The sequence below is a fragment of the Pinus tabuliformis genome, chromosome 8, assembly GCF_031772625.1.
Source record: "Pinus tabuliformis cultivar Carrire ecotype Pingquan chromosome 8, CPIR1, whole genome shotgun sequence".
Lineage (NCBI taxonomy): Eukaryota > Viridiplantae > Streptophyta > Pinopsida > Pinales > Pinaceae > Pinus > Pinus tabuliformis.
In genome coordinates this window covers 836,127,885-836,145,881 of record NC_142294.1, presented here as the reverse complement: position 1 = coordinate 836,145,881, position 17,997 = coordinate 836,127,885, and the positions used below count along the sequence as shown (strand labels likewise).

Sequence of the window (17,997 nt, the reverse complement as noted above, 5' to 3'; positions counted from 1 at the left end):
GTTAGAAATAACAGCAAATGTGTTGAGAAAACCCTAACTTCAATGCTAAAGATAAAAATAGCATGAAATGAAAGTTTTATGGAGCAAGCTAACACCGGTAAGTTTTTCTAGTCCTAGAAAACTTTTTAATCATGACTGGAAGTGAGGTGCAAGAAAATAATTGTAGCATAATGAAACTATAGTTCAAAGCCACCGCTATATCTCTTCATGTTGAAGCAATAGAGATCAGAGCTAATAAAAGTAAGCCGAAGTATAAGATCCAAACGTAGTCTTAAAAACATAAAGTTGTAAATATTTAACAAGAAATGCATGTAAACACAAGTATATAAATATTAGGGAACACCGAACACTCAGAAAAATATGTTATGATATCAGTTGCATAGATTTTATTGGAAGACTGGAACTAGTACCCCTTAAGGTACCACCATAGTTGTATGTAATCTTACTGAAGGAGAGAGCAGAGAAGCAAAATAACAACCCTAAACAGTTAGCAATTCCAAAGAAAAGATTCGCTTACAGGATTACTAGAAAATCAATATAAGGTCTGTAAAATCCTCAAAATATAAGCAATGCCCTTGCAGCAGTACTACAAGATCAATGTAAGAATGGGAAACACTCATTGTTGGTCTGATTCAACTCTAAGGAAAGGGAAACCAGTTAGAATGTCAGCATTAACATTCTTTGGTATTGTATTACGAGCATAGATTGGCCTTTTGAAACCAGATGTAGACACCACAGAAGAATGTGGCTGTACAGCTGAAGTGTGATGATTGGAAGGAGCAATCCTAGTTTTTGGAAATAGAGTGATTTCAAAAGTTTCACCAGAGGTTGGTCTGTTTTCCAACACAACTGCTTTCTTCGATGCATTCCCTCTTTGTGTAGATGAAGAGTGTATCCGTTCAGTATGTAACCCCTGAAATTTGTCAAAAACTGATCAGGCTGTGAATTGAACACTGAAGTATGAAAGAAAAATTATCCAGATTGAAACAAATCTTGAAGAGAGAAGAAGATTCACAGCTACTGTGAGACCATAAAGACACAACATGCATTACAACCGCTGCAAACAAAGCATTTTATTCCATGAAGGTAAATAAAGCAATAATCCAACAAATCTTCATGGGCATTCTCACCCCTTCCTTGTACTTTGAATGGCCATCCTGCTTGTAAGTCCTATATTTAGAATGATCTGGCATCCCGTGAGCTACGGCATTAGTTCCAATAGTCCTTCTTTGAGACCATTCACCTATTCCTGAAACTCGCTTATGAATATCCTGCCCAGCTACAAAACAAGCAAATAGATAACAAAGTTATAACCCAGGAGTAACCCAGCTGTGCACTTCTAGTAAGGAAATAAATTTGAAGTCATGGAACTACCATGCATATTCAAGAATTAAGATCTCAAATATGGATCTATTCGATAAGGTGGTACTACCCAACAGCTGAGAACTTTATGATAATGAGAAGCACGCTCAACAAACAAACCTGCAATCCTTTGCATCATGAAATTGGCATTCTCGTGCCCCTTCCCACTTCCAATCTGATTCAAAATGAACGAGTAGAGGACTTTGTCAGTCAGAAATCCTTCCACTACCCTTGGTAAAATCAGAGAATCCTTAGCTTGATATTACAACCATGCTTTGCAATATATGAGTTAATATGTATCCACAAACATACTTGTGGACAAGGATCAGCCGCAGAACTTTGGGCCCTTTGGTATTTTAAAAGAGTCCAATCAAATATATAATCAAACTGAAAGCCTGTAGCATAACATGATAATGCGCACAGGGAATAGCATTAGAGTCATTACTAAAATTAGCAAATATACAGAACCCAGATCAATAATCACAACTGTAGACATGAACTTGAAACATGGCTAGAACATTCTTACTCTCTCTGACAAATAGATCACGAAATATCCTCTTCAAGTAAGCATAATCTGGCTTATCATCAAAGCACAGTGATCGACAGTAACGGAAATATGAAGCAAATTCAGATGGGTAAGACTCGCACAATACCTGCTGATCATAAAACCAATCAATCATATATATAAAAGTTCACATGTTCCAGTACTGAAGTCTAGTAAACTTACAGGATTTTTGGTTATAATGAAGCTGAAATGAGATAAAATTTAATGTTGTACAATCACCTCTATTGAAGTTGACATTTTCTTTTCACTGATCTTATCGTACTTGTTCTTTTTGGTTGCAGCTTTTAATCCCTGCCATGGAAGGCTGAAACCACCAACACAAATATAACTGTATAAGTTATATCCTGTGAAAATTAGAAAATGAAGTTAACAGGACTACAGAAAACATATGGGTATAATTTTTCACATTTATAATGAACTGACCTTCCTCTTAAGAAGTACATCAGCACATAGCCTAGAGACTCTAGATCATCTCTCCTGCTTTGCTCTGAACCTCATGCAAAGATGAAAAGAACAATTATCTATCCAAACATTTAATATTGAATCACTAAACTAAGAATTTATATTTATAATGTGTAATTACTGATAGAAAACCTATCCCCAAGGGTTAGCTCAAGTGGTCTAGAGCCAGACATGAAGCCCTTTGATATTGTTGCTAGTTGTTGCTTATCATGGGTTTGACTCTCTTCAATTCCCTTGGGGCAAGGCCCCATAATCAGGGACGACGGTTTACCTGGTTTACCATCCACAAAATGTGGGGAAGTATTCTGGGATTTCCCGTGCTTTCATTCCAAGTAAAAAAATTAAAAAATTAAAAAAACTACTAATAGAAAGCCTGCCAAAACACAAGTCAAATCTAGTTCTGGAAGCCCTAGACAAATGGTAACTCACCTATCCCCAGGTGGGTATTGATACTAGCATAGCGAGCAGTACCAGTGAGATTTTTGTTTTCCCTGAAGGAAAAACAGATTTGGAAATTAATATTTTACCCAATAACATATTCAATGCTTTCAGAGCTAGTATCAAAATAATGCACAAAATTCACAAAATGCATTCCTCTCGAATTTATGAAAGAAGCATAAGCTGGAATATTTCTTGGGCCAGTAGAGATAAAAGTGGCATTCCCAGCCCAGTTAGCATTACCACTAGTGCAGCTTTAGATGTGTTCACATACCTATAGGGAATATGCCTATGATTAGTAGCATCTCGATATTTTTTCGCAAGCCCAAAATCTATGATGTAGACCTGTAATGTAAAAGATAATATCAGCACCACCACCAAACATAAATCCTAGAGTGCATAGCGAGAACCCCTAAGCCTAGAAGAAAACATTAATATGTGAGCTGCCTTAAAACATACAAAATTCTCAAAATGTTTGGCTGACAAGTGCTTAACAATTATATAGAAAATGAATATGACCACAGACAACAGGAAATTGTTTGCCACATACGAGAGTGTTCCCAACCTATTATTCTCAAAGAGATATCTACTATTATTTGGAAAATTGTTAGTCAAAATTTATCTCGACATAGCAAGAGAAGACAAAACCCATCTTGCAAGTACACAAAATCATGTTAATAAGATAAGATAATTTTACTAATGTCCAATAAATGACCACAAAAGTAGATCAATGGGAAAAGGCACGAACATAAAATTGATATATTTCGAAACTTTTGAAAAGGCTTTGTGGTGCATGTCGCCTCAAAATCTAGCAGGCCTTGTGAGAGGCCTCATAAGGCAAGAGCCAGACCAAGATGCAACAATGAGGTGGATTGCCACAGTCACCTCAACAATCCTCCTACTCTTTAGTGGCATTTCACCACACAAGAGGCTTCTCTGATCCAGGTGGATGTTGGTGGCCACCCACCTATCCCACTTGGACCCCCACAACTATCTCTTTCAGTTTTCCAGTTTCCTTAATTGTAGCACAATTTACTATTTTTGGCAATTTTCGGGTCCTGAACTTCCGGAGCCGTTTTGAGGGCGTAAACGACGTTTTTTGGGAAAACCGGGAGCAACATGGGTCATAGACCATGGTCGTAGACCATGTTCCTCACTCAAAAGTTGTAGTCCTCGGCTAGATCATTCTAACGACGTATTGTGCGCGTCAAACAGAGATCGTATGCCAAAGTTACAACCCCAGGAAATTGATGTACCAATTTACCCAAACGGGGCCCATAGTTTGGCGCTTCATCTCCTAGTGTTAGGTTTTTGGATGTTTAGGGTTTTCCATTGTTTCTCAACAATAAATAGGCCTTCGAGCCTCATTGTAATTTGTAACACAGTTCAAAGGCATGTAACTGCCACATCTCTTCTTAGAGATAAGCTACCATTGCCCCAGCTAGTTTATTTCCATTTCTGTTTGTAAGCATATTTCAGTATTTTACATTAATGAAATGAAGTATTATTTCTGCTGCATCTCTATATTTATGTTTATTTCTGTACTTATTGTGTTCATGTTTAAATCTGGATCAGTGGTATTAGAGCAGTCTGTTCTTTCTCTGTTTTTCTTTGCATGTACCCAACGAGGTCGGGATATAAGGAGTTAGGGCTTGAACCGGTCAAACCTTTGCAAGACCAACCTCGCAAATCTCGATGGCCTCCCATGGCGGATGAAAAGAAAGACAAGGGAGCAGGAGATCCTATCAAAATCTTGCTTGAAGAAGCCCTTGAGCGACAGAGGAATGCGATGATGGACAACTTTGCCCAGATCCTTCAGCAGCTACCTAGGGGCGACGCAGCTACTTCCAACAGCTACTCTGGAAATGCCACACCCTTTAAGGTACAAGTAAACTTTGACATTTCCATACTTGAGAGCCAAATAGATGCAGACGTCGTAGATAAATGGTTAAATCTGCTAGAAGGATATTTTTCTGTTCATGATTTTTCCAGCCGGGAAAATATTACTTTTGCTCTTCTCAAAGCCGCCCCCCACATCAAGGACTGGTGGGAGACTTACTCGAGCAAAAGGATGAAAGTACGGCCTCACTGTTTTCAGACGTGCCCACTTGGAATTCGTTCCGGGACGCCATCGAGCAGTGATACCCTGTCGGAAGCTATGAGGATAAATACATAAAGTGGACCACGCTACAGCAGGAAAGGGACCAAGACGTGCTGAAGTTTACCAACATTTTTCATACCCTTCGCACAAAGTTGGGTATCAAGGATTCTGAGCGGCATTTGGTACTCAAATACCGCGACTGCCTACACAGGTACATCCAAGACGAGATGGAGTTCCTGGACATCTCCTTGCTCGGCACGGCATACCGATATGTTGTCAAGATCGAGCAGAAGTTTAAACAGAAGAAGCGAGACTTTGGATCCATGAATCCGAAGCAAGGGAAAGGCTTCCCCAAACCGCAGAACCAAGGACAAAGCCAAGATGGTGTGACCCAAGACAACCCGTCGAAGCCGCAAGAAAAGAACAACACCACGAAGTCAAAGAAGGACACAGGAAAGTGGTGTGAGTTCCATAAGAGCCCCACTCATAACACAAGTGAGTGTTGGGCCAAGCAGTCACTGGTGGCCGAGTTGAAGGCTTCAGAATCAGACGGATGTTCCGACCCTGAGTTAGAACTCAATAAGAGGAATGGCAAAGGGAAGCAAATCATTGATGCGAAGCCCAGCGCCATTGTTGCCACCACCAAGATCCAGAAGAATGAGCCCGAAGATCTGGAGGAGGGGGAGTATCTTTCCAACTCACAAATGTGGGTGTAGGATTTGCCGTTGCGATTCATTGTCAGCAGTGGCAGCCAAAAGAACCTCATTTCAGCAGAGGTTGTGAAGTGGTTGGGCCTACCGACTACACCACACCCACAGTCGTACAGTATCGGGTGGCTTCACCAAGGACGAGATCTCTGAGTCCGCCAGCAGTGTCGCCTTCCCTACAGCATCAAACCCATCACAGATGAGGTATTGTGTGATGTTGCACCTCTTGATGTTTGTGATGTATTATTAGGCCAACCATATTTGTGGAAGCGACATGTTGTGTATGAGTCAAGGCCTCGCGTTGTTATTATTTCTGAGTAATACATTATACAGGATACCAGAGGTAGCCCAACCTACCGCCACTTCTTTGATCTCCGCTAAGAAAGGCAGTAAGATCATCTCCCAGACTAGGAAATTTATTTTCTTTTTGTTTCGCTCTCAAAGTAAGGGGAAGATCGTAGCCACATCCATGGCCCCTGGGAAGGGTTCCTCCACGCAACAGAAGCAGGTGGATACGATCATGAAAGAATACAAGGACATCTTCTCCTCACCCACAGGGGTACTATTGCACTGTCAGGTCAAACATTCATTCGATATGACTCCCAAAGTACCTCTACCCAACGGGCCAATATATTGCGACTCTAGGATGGAAAATGCCAAGTACAGGCAGCGAAATGATCAACATCAAGTACCACACAGGTTTCAAGTGGACGACAAAGTCTGGTTGCATCTGCAGAAAGAACGACTTACAAGAGCCCATCGGAAGCTCAGACCACTTCGATATGGTCCTTACACCATTAACAAGGTTGTGGGAAACAATGCTTTGAAGCACAACATTCCCCCATTCCTTGGCTTGCACCGAGTGTTCAATGTGTACCACCCTCGACCACGCTTCCCACCATTACAGGACACATCAGAAATTGCAGAACAGCTCACCAGGGACCAAGTTCAGCAGAAGTTTCCCCATCTCATGGAGACACTCAGCGCAATGGGGACCATTGCTTCCTAAGGGGGGAGGAATGATCCAGGTGGATGTTGGTGGCCACCCACTTATCCCACTTGGACCCCCACAACTATCCTTTCAGTTTTTTCAGTTTCCTTTATAGTAGCACAATTTACTATTTTTGGCAGTTTTTCGGGTCCTAAACTTCCGGAGCCATTTTGAGGCCCTAAACGACGTTTTTTGGGAAAATCGGGAGCACCATGAGTCTTAGGCCAATGTTGCTCACTCAAAAGTTGTATTCCTCGGATGGATCTTTCTAACGAGGTATTGTGCACATCAAACGGAGATTGTATGCCAATGTTACGACCCCGAGAAGTTGATGTACCAATTTACCCAAACGGACCCATAGTTTGGCACTTCATCTCCTAGGGTTAGGTTTTTGGGTGTTTAGGATTTTCCATTGTTTCTCAACAATAAATAGTCCTTCGAACCTCATTGTAACACAGTTCAAAAACATGTAGCTGCCACATCTCTTTTCAAAGATAAGCTACCATCGCCCAAGCTAGTTTATTTCCATTTCTGTTTGTAAGCATATTTCAGTATTTTACATTAATGAAATGAAGTATTATTTATGTTGCATCTCTGTATTTATGTTTATTTCTGTACTTTATGTTTGTTTATTTCATATATATATATATATATGAAAGGCTAAGGAAGGTACTTAAAAAAGACACAATTCTCTATGTATAGGAACAACATAACATAAACAAAGCCTTAAAATATATATGACACATGGAGTTTTAAGGTATAGCTTAACAAAGGAGTATGTAGGCATGCAAGCATGAAGAACAGGTTTGTGTAATGATGAAATCAACAGAAAGGAGATGGAAAACCTTCAATATAAGCCCTATGTTGAAGCCTTAATTAAGATTAGGTTTTGTAGGGCAAAAATTACCTAGGGTTGATGATGTTGGCCTCGTTAGGGCTAACTTAACCATGAAAGAGCTTGTTAAATTGGCAACTAGGGCCAAACTCCATGTGGGTCAGCTTATTTATGGCCGTTGATATTTTTATTGGATTCCTCTCATCGAGAGGTGTAGGATTGATCTAAAGATCATCAGATTCCGATAAGTATTTATGAAGATATGAATTTATCTTAATTATGGATTTATTATCTAGCCGACCAACAACTTATGTAGGCTCAAGAAGCCCAAACGTCATGTTTATTCATCATCCACATTTTTAGTATAAATAGAAGGAGACTTTAAGTCATTCTACACACTTACTCTCTTGAGATCTCTCTTCATCCTGTTTTGGGTTTGATGAAGAAAAGATCCAAAAGATGATGCCCTAATTAATCACAGCCCTAAACTACAGCCACACGATGGAGTTATACAATGTTCTTTGAGGATGGTATACGTTGGTCATATAACACACGGAACACAGCATCATATGCTGTCCAGAAGCATCAACATGCAACGCAGTCAAGGGATGAAGCAGGTGGATTCATGGTACACAGCAACTAATGGTTATACACTGGGCAGTCAGGTATATACACAATGAAGTCATGGAACACTGTCATACCCTAGATCTAGTAGCGTGTTTGTATGAAACATTGTCATACCCTAGATCTGGCAGCATGAGATAAGTGGATATATATATATATATATATATATATATATATATATATATACACGTTGTTCAGAAATACGCAATATAGGAATGAAGATATTCATTATGTATACGCAGTCATGATGCTATTGGAACGTTGTCGTATGTATATAAGAACGCAGTCATATATTATGGAACGGCAGCAGCTGTATGGAACACAACATGATACAGGGCATATTCATTATGGGACACAGTGATATTAATGATGTATGGAACACAGACGTATATACATACACTGTAGTACACAGTCATATACATTGTTGTATGTATACAGTCATATATATTATGGAACGCAGTCATCAGGGATTATATACAGTGTTCATGAAGTAATATTGTCTAGGTATATAAACTTCAATGGCATAGAGATAAGAACGTTGTAATTATGTGTGATCTGGGCACATATATAATGCAGTCATGGGCAACAACATGATGTATGAGATATTGTGGATGGGATGCACAATGATACATGGAGCATGGGCAGCAGCACGATGGGCAGCACAATGATACATGATGTATGGGCAGTGTGATGTATAAGATCATGAGCAGCATGATGATGCATGATGCAACATGATGGTGCTTCACGGTAAGGTGCAGCAAATGGACGAGATGCAGCACGATGATAGGTGAAGGAGTCACCTTGGAGAATCAGTTGAAGCAGAATGTCTTCAACTGATCTCATCGTTATACGAAATGATCTATGCTAGATCTAGATAAGTCAAAGTGTTGACTTCTGTTGTAAATGTACTATCTCTCTCTCTCTCTTTCTCTACTGAAATTTAAAGAACATAAAAGAAGAATTGATCAAGGGTTTCCCCACACATTGTGGGGTTTGTCCCTGGCTAGCGCCACATCTTGTGTCCTCTTGTCTTGGCATGTCTTCTGCGATTTATATTTATGTTCTATCTGTAGTTCATTTTATGCTGATGTGATTGCTAATATGGAAAAGAAATTAAATAAATTGCTCTAGCATAGAACATACCCAAACTTAACATGGTATCAGAGCTGAGGTGAAGACAATGCCCAAGCAAGAGTGAAAGAGAAATCACCAAAGACAGTTGGGACAAGACAGAAGGATCAATGGGTTCCTCATAATTCACATAGAGTGAAGTCGAAGCAGAGCATATTATCAGAATGGTGCAGCGAAACTTCTGATGGCCTACCTAAAGATCACTTCATTGGGAAGCTCAGATCTAAGGGTGGAAGGAAAGGCAGATGTCTTGGTTATAAGTTCGGACCTTATGCAAAGGAGTGTCTGAATGGCAGAAATGCAGGTCTTCAAGGACACGGCCGTCTCTTCAAAGAAAGTAAGGAACCCTATAATCACTTTTATGTACCTGATCACAAGAAGAACCTGGTGTCCATTTCGGAAATGGAAGACAAAGGTTTCAGGGTGGCACTCTTCGATGGAAAGGTACGTGTTTGAAATAGAATTTTCAAAGATTCTTTTGAGTTCAGGGTTGTATCAAATTGCAATAAGTCCACTGGGGACCATGTTCATTGTCACGTAGCACCGAAGGTCTATGAGTCAGATGGTGACAAGGATGCCTGAATTCAAAAGGATCATGAAAGTACATGTTTGAGATGTACCGAAGGAAAATCTTAGAAAGAGACCATTCTGCTCATGTAGCAGGTCCACAGGTGTGGAACAACCCAAGGATTTTGAGATTGATAATCAGGAACTCGCATATGCAGCTGGAAGAAAGCCCTCTATGGTTTGAAGCTAAACACCCCAGGCATAGTATGAGGGATCAATCACTGTTTGATAAAGTTGAGTTTCAAGAGGAGTGAAACAAATCAAACGATCTAAAGGTTGTGGATGATAGACCTCTCATACCAGCACCTTATGAGGACGACCTATGCAGACCCTCTCACTTGCAGAAGTAAGAGGGAGTTGGATTCTGGATGAGAAATGATAAACTGCAAGCCTGTGACTACCTCGAGGAAGTTATACAATAATAATGTCGGACCGACTTAGGAAAGTTCTTGGTGAACTTTCCTCCGGATATATGTTTTGCAATTAGCATGGGGAGTTCATATTTGGTTGAGCCTCACTAGAGTGGTGCCTAGAATCTTCTGAGATCTTCAGGGCACCATCACTCATGGATTGAGATACACTGCTGGAAATATAAAACTGCATGATTATTCGAATGCTGATTGGGTAGACAATGTGGAGGATCACTGGAGCACTTCTTAGTGTTGTTTCTCTTTGGATTCTGCTTCGATATCATGGATGAGCAGGAAGCAGAAGTCGGTTGTTGTAAGCACCGCCGAGATCGGATACATATCTACGAGTATGATCTCGTATGAAGCTGCCTGGTTGGGGAAGCTCTTCAATGAGTTGTTTGTACACATGATGAATACCATTGTGATTCTCTGTAACAACCAAAGGTGGGATTCAATTATTGAGGAATCCCATATCCAACGATTGCTCCAGTAGATAGACATCAGATACTGCCTTATCTGGGATATGGCAAGTCAATGAGCAAGGTGGCTCCATCACATTGAGACTGATATGCAGGTCGCTGACATTTTGACAAAGCCCCTGTGGAAAGATCAAATCTGTGATTTTTCCGAACGACTTGGAGTTGTCAAGAGACCCTTGTACAAGGGTCCTACATGTTGCATATATTGAGCTCTGGGAGCTCTGGGCCCTTGCGATTCTTACTGGAACAACATACGGCCACAGGGTGATCCACCCCCCCTGGTGGTGCATACTGGGACAAGATGATTCGCTCTCTTGTGGAATAGGATGATTCGTTCTCTTGTGTAGCAGGATGATTAGTTCTCCTGTGAGGCCTGCATGATGTGTTCTCCATGGTGATTATAGCAGGATGATTAGTTCTCCTGTGAGGACGGGATTGATTAAGTTCTCCTGTCGAGGCATCCTACCCATGCAGTTAGGGACTCATGGGAAGTACCTCTCATCTGATCAATGAGCAGGGAAATGAAGATAGGGACCATAGTAGTACTGATGGACGCATAGATGTATCTACCGTACTCCCTACGCTAGGATGACCTTCATTGATCTGGGACTAGTGAGACTGGTACATACTATGACGCTGACTTCGGGTCGGTTAAGACTGGTCTGGGACCAGTGGTACACTCTCTAAGCCTGTGATACTGGTCTGGGACCAGTGGTAGGAGTTGTACCTACTATGACACTGACTTCAGGTCAGTTGAGACTGGTCTGGGACCAGTGGTACATACTCTGAGACTAACTTCGTGTCGATGCAGGAATGGTCTAGGACCAGTGTGAGTGGTACCCACTATGATGCTGACTTTGGGTCGGTTGAGACTGGTCTGGGACCAGTGGTACACACTCTAAGACTAACTTCGGGTCAATGGAGAATGGTATGAGATATTCTCGATCAATTCTTCTTATTCATAGTTCAACGAAGCTATGTTGAGTAGAGCCAGAGCCAGCAGAGCTGAACTGAGCAAAACAGAGCCAGCAAAGCTGAGGAGAGCAGAGCAGAGCTAGCAGAACCAGCAGAGCTGAGCTGAGTCGAGTAGAGCCAGCAGAGCTACACAGAGCAGTGCAGGGCATTGATGGCAGAAATAGTACAGTCGAACTTATGGATAAACGGATGGAGTTCTCCCTCGTTGAGAGGGAGTGTTAAATTGGAAACTAGGGCCAAACTCGATGTGGGTCAGCTTATTTATCGCAGCGGATATTTTTATTGGATCCCTCTCGTCGAGAGGTATAGGATTGATCTAAAGATCATCCGATTCCGATAAGTATTTATGAAGATATGAATTTATCTTAATTATGGATTTATTATCTAGCCGACCAACAACTTATGTAGGCTCAAGAAGCCCAAACGTCATGTCTATTCATCATCCACATTTTTAGTATAAATAGAAGGAGACTTTAAGTCATTCTACACACTTACTCTCTTGAGATCTCTCTTCATCCTGTTTTGGGTTTGATGAAGAAAAGATCCAAAAGATGATGCCCTAATTAATCACAGCCCTAAACTACAGCCACGTGATGGAGTTATACGTTGTTCTTTGAGGATGGTATACGCTGGTCATATAACACAGGGAACGCAGCATCATACGCTGTCCAGAAGCATCAACATGCAACATAGTCAAGGGATGAACGCAGGTGGATTCATGGTACGCAGCGACTAATGGTTATACACTGGGCAATCAGGTATATACACAACGAAGTCATGGAACGCTGTCATACCCTAGATCTAGCAGCGTGTTTGTATGAAACATTGTCATACCCTAGATCTGGCAACGTGAGATACGTGGATATATATATATATATATATATGTTGTTCAGAAATACGCAATATAGGAATGAAGATATTCATTATGTAATTGCAGTCATGATGCTATTGGAACGTAGTCATATAAATGGAACGTTGTCATATGTATATAAGAACGCAATCATATATTATGGAACGGCAGCAGCTGTATGTAGACAGATATTGGAACGCAGATATATATGTCATATTCATTATGTAAACACAATCATATAACAACGCAGTCATATATTATGGAACGACAGCAGCTGTATGGAATGCAGCATGATACAGGTCATATTCATTATGGGACGCAGTCATATTAATGATGTATGGAACGCAGATGTATATGCATACGCTGTAGTACACAGTCATATTCATACGCTGTATGTATACAGCGATATATATTATGGAACGAAGTCATCAGGTATTATATACAGTGTTCATGAAGTGATATTGTCTAGGTATATAAACTTCGGTGGCATAGAGATAAGAACGTTGTAATTATGTGTGATCTGGGCACATATATAACGCAGTCATGGGCAGCAGCATGATGTATGAGATATTCTGGATGGGCAGCACAATGATACATGGAGCATGGGCAGCAGCATGATGGGCAACACGATGATATGTGATGTATGGGCAGCGTGATGTATAAGATCATGAGCAGCATGATGATGCATGATGCAACATGATGGTGCTTCACGGTAAGGTGCAACAAATGGACGAGATGCAGCCCGATGATAGGTGAAGGAGTCACCTTGGAGAATCAGCTGAAGCAGAATGTCTTCAACTGATCTCATCCTTATACGAAATGATCTATGCTAGATCTAGATAAGTCAAAGTGTTGACTTCTGTTGTAAATGTACTATCTCTCTCTCTCTCTCTTTCTCTACTGAACTTTAAAGAACATAAAAGAAGAATTGATCAAGGTTTTCCCCACACATTGTGGGGTTTGTCCATGGCTAGCGCCACATCTTGTGTCCTCTTGTCTTGGCATGTCTTCTGCGATTTATATTTATGTTCTATCTGTAGTTCACTTTATGCTGATGTGATTGCTCATATGGAAAAGAAATTAAATAAATTGCTCTAGCATAGAACATACCCAAACTTAACATGGTATCAGAGCTGAGGTGAAGACAATGCCCAAGTAAGAGTGAAAGAGCAATCACCAAAGATAGTTGGGACAAGACAGAAGGATCAATGGGTTCCTCATAATTCACATAGAGTGAAGTCGAAGTAGAGCATATTATCAGAATGGCACAGCGGAACTTCTAATGGCCTACCTAAAGATCACTTCATTGGAAGCTCGGATCTAAGGGTGGAAGGAAAGGCAGATGTCTTGGTTATAAGTTCGGACCACTGGGGACCATGTCCATTGTCATGTAGCACCGAAGGTCTATGAGCCAGATGGTGACAAGGATGCCTGAATTCAAAAGGATCATGAATGTACATGTCTGAGATGTATCGAAGGAAAATCTTAGAAAGGGACCATTCTCCTCATGTAGCAGGTCCACAGGTGTGGAACAACCCAAGGAGTTTGAGATTGATAATCAGGAATCTCACATATGCAGCTGGAAGAAATCCCTCTATGGCTTGAAGCTAAACACCCCGAGCATAGTATGAGAGAATCAATAACTGTCTAATAAAGTTGAGATTCAAGAGGAGTGAAACAAATCAAACCATCCGAAGGCTATGGATGATAGACCTCTCATACCAACAACTTATGTGGATGACCTATGCAGACCCTCTCACTTGCAAGTGTAAGAGGGAGTTGGATTCTGGATGCGAAATGATAAACTGCAAGCCTGTGACTACCTCGAGGAAGTTATACAGTAATAATGTCGGACCGACTTAGGAAAGTTCTTGGTGAACTTTCGTCCGAACATATGTTTTGCAGTTAGCACAGGGAGCTCGTATTTGGTTGAGCCTCACTAGAGTGGTGCCTAGAATCTTCTGAGATCTTCAGGGCACAATCACTCATGGATTGAGATACATTGCCGGAAATATAAAACTGCATGATTATTCAAATGATGATTAGGCAGACAGTGTGGAGGATCACTAGAGCACTTCTTAGTGTTGTTTCTCTTTGGATTCTGCTTCGATATCATGGATGAGCAGGAAGCAGAAGTCGGTTGTTATAAGCACCACCGAGATCAGATACATATCTACGAGTATGATCTCGTATGAAGCTGCCTGGTTGGGGAAGCTCTTCAGTGAGTTGTTTGTACACATGATGAATACCACTGTGATTCTCTGTAACAACTAGAGGTGGTATTCAATTATTGAGGAATCCCATATCCGACGATTGTTCTAGTAGATAGACATCAGATACTGCCTTATCTGGGATATGGCAAGTCAATGAGCAAGGTGGCTCCATTGCATTGAGACTGATGTATAGTTCACTGACATTTTGACAAAGCCCCTGTGGAAAGATCAAATCTGTGACTTTTCCGAACGACTTGGAGTCGTCAAGAGACCCTTGTACAAGGGTCCTGCATGTTGCATACGTTGAGCTCTGGGAGCTTTGGGCACTTGCGATTCTTACTGGAACAACATAAGGCCACAGGGTGACCTACCCTCCCTCAGTGGTGCATACTAGGACAAGATGATTCGCTCTCTTGTGGAACAGGATGATTCGTTCTCCTGTGTAGCATGATGATTAGTTCTCCTGTGAGGCCTGCATGATGTGTTCTCCATGGCAATTGTAGCAGGATGATTACTTCTCCTATGAGGACGGGATTGATTAAGTTCTCCTGTAGAGCCACCCTACCCATGCGGTTAGCGACTCATGGGAAGTTCTTCTCATCTGATCAATGAGTAGGGTAATGAAGATAGGGACCATAGTAGTACCGATGGACGCATCGATGTATCTACCGTTCTCCCTACGCTAGGATGACCTTCATTGTTCTGGGACCAGTGAGAGTGGTACATACTATGACGCTGACTTCGGGTCGGTTGAGACTGGTCTGGGACCAGTGGTACACTGAAGTACCTCTCATCTGATTAATGAGTAGGGAAATGAAGATAGGGACCATAGTAGTACCGATGAACGCATCGATGTATCTACCGTACTCCCTACGCTAGGATGACCTTCATTGTTCTGGGACCATTGAGAGTGGTACATACTATGATGCTGACTACGGGTCAGTTGAGACTGGTCTGGGACCAATGGTACACTCTCTGAGCCTGTGATACCGGTCTGGGACCAGTGGTAGGAGTTGTACCTACTATGACGCTGACTTCGGGTCAGTTGAGACTGGTCTGGGACCAGTGGTACATACTCTAAGACTAACTTCGTGTCAGTGCAGGAATGGTCTGGGACTAGTGAGAGTGGTACCCACTATGATGCTGACTTTGGGTCGGTTGAGACTGGTCTGGGACCAGTGGTAAGCACTCTGAAACTGACTTCGGGTCAAATGGAGAATGGTATGAGATATTCTCGATCAATTCTTCTTCTTCACAGTTCAGCAGAGCTAAGTTGAGCAGACCCAGAGCCAGCAGAGCTGGACAGAGCAAAACAGAGCCAGCAAAGCTGAGGAGAGCAGAGCTGAGCAAAGCAGAGCAGAACCAACAGAGCTGAGCAGAGCTAAGCAGAGCTAGGCAAAGCAGTGCAGGGCACTGATGGCAGAAATAGTACAGTCGAACTTATGGATCAACGGATGGAGTTCTCCCTAGTTGAGAGGGAGTGTTAAATTGGAAACTAGGGCCAAACTCCATGTGCGTCAGCATATTTATGGCAACTGAAATTTTCATTGGATCCCTCTTGTCGAGAGGTGTAGGATTGATCTAAAGATCATCCGATTCCGATAAGTATTTATGAAGATATGAATTTATCTTAATTATGGATTTATTATCTAGTCGACCAGCAACTTATGTAGGCTTAAGAAGCCCAAACGTCATGTTTATTCATCATCCACGTTTTTAGTATATATAGAAGGAGACTTTAAGTCATTCTACACACTTACTCTCTTGAGATCTCTCTTCATCCTGTTTTGGGTTTTGATGAAGAAAAGATCCAAAGAATGATGCCCTAATTAATCACAACTCTCATGATGGAGTTATACGATGTTCTTTGAGGATGGTATACGCTGGTCATATAACACAAGGAACGCAACATCATACGTTGTCCAGAAGCATCAACATGCAACACAGTCAAGGGATGAACGCAAGTGGATTCATGATACGCAGCAACTAATGGTTATACACTAGGCAGTCAACGCTGGGCAGTCAGGTATATACACAACAAAGTCATGGAACGCTGTCATACCCTAGATTTGGCAACGTGAGATACGTGGATATATGTATATATATATATATGTTGTTCAGAAATACGCAATATAGGAATGAAGATATTCATTATGTAAACGCAGTCATGATGCTATTGGAACGCAGTCATATATTATGGAACGACAGCAGTTGTATGTAGAAAGATATTGGAACGTAGATATATATGTCATATTCATTATGTAAACACAGTGATATAAGAATGCAGTCATATATTATGGAACGGCAGCAGCTGTATGGAACACAGCATGATACAAGTCATATTCATTATGGGACGCAGTCATATTAATGATGTATGGAACGCAGATGTATATACATACGCTGTAGTACACAGTCATATACATACGCTGTATGTAGACAATCATATATATTATGGAACGCAGTCATCAGGGATTATATACAGTGTTCATGAAGTGATATTGTCTAGGTATATAAACTTCGGTGGCATAGAGATAAGAATGTTGTAATTATGTGTGATCTGGGCACATATATAACGCAGTCATGGGCAGCAGCATGATGTATGAGATATTGTGGATGGGCAACACAATGATACATGGAGCATGGGCAGCAGCATGATGGGCAGCACAATGATACATGATGTATGGGCAGCGTGATGTATAAGATCATGAGCAGCATGATGATGCATGATGCAGCATGATGGTGCTTCACGGTAAGGTGCAACAAATGGACGAGATGCAACACGATGATAGGTGAAGGAATCACCTTAGAGAGTTAGTTGAAGCAATGTCTTCAACTGATCTCATCGTTATACGAAATGATCTATGCTAGATCTAGATAAGTCAAAGTGTTGACTTCTGTTGTAAATGTACTATCTCTCTCTCTCTTTATCTGCTGAACTTTGAAGAACATAAAAGAAGAATTGATCGAGGGTTTCCCCACACATTGTGGGGTTTGTCCCTGGATAGCACCACATCTTGTGTCCTCTTGTCTTGGCATGTCTTCTACGATTTATATTTATGTTCTATCTGCAGTTTATTTTATGCTAATGTGATTGCTAATATGGAAAAGAAATTAAATAAATTGCTCTAGCATAGAATATACCCAAACTTAACAGAGCTAGATTTTGATTTTTAAGGAATAATCAACGTGAGATGATGTGACAAATGCATCAACATCCTCTTTCAAGAGGCCCTAGTTGAATTTGGCCCTATGCCCTAGCCCCAGTAGCTTGCCTTAAAGGGCTTAGG

The 17,997-nt window shown here is 41.3% G+C and overlaps 1 protein-coding gene across 1 annotated transcript in view; it reads right to left on the bottom strand.

Moving 5' to 3' along the window:
• Positions 1-584: 584 nt before the first annotated feature.
• LOC149238181 (serine/threonine protein kinase HRR25-like) overlaps positions 585-17,997 on the bottom strand; it is a 158,789-nt gene continuing 141,376 nt past the window's right edge. The window contains exons 6-14 of the mRNA XM_089372933.1: positions 3,102-3,172; positions 2,819-2,880; positions 2,351-2,414; positions 2,147-2,231; positions 1,889-2,015; positions 1,675-1,757; positions 1,483-1,537; positions 1,131-1,279; positions 585-913 (exon numbers count right to left, since the gene is read on the bottom strand). Coding sequence (XP_089229059.1) covers positions 617-913; positions 1,131-1,279; positions 1,483-1,537; positions 1,675-1,757; positions 1,889-2,015; positions 2,147-2,231; positions 2,351-2,414; positions 2,819-2,880; positions 3,102-3,172 — 993 coding nt within the window. The 3' untranslated portion in view covers positions 585-616. The remainder of the gene's footprint in view (positions 914-1,130; positions 1,280-1,482; positions 1,538-1,674; positions 1,758-1,888; positions 2,016-2,146; positions 2,232-2,350; positions 2,415-2,818; positions 2,881-3,101; positions 3,173-17,997) is intronic.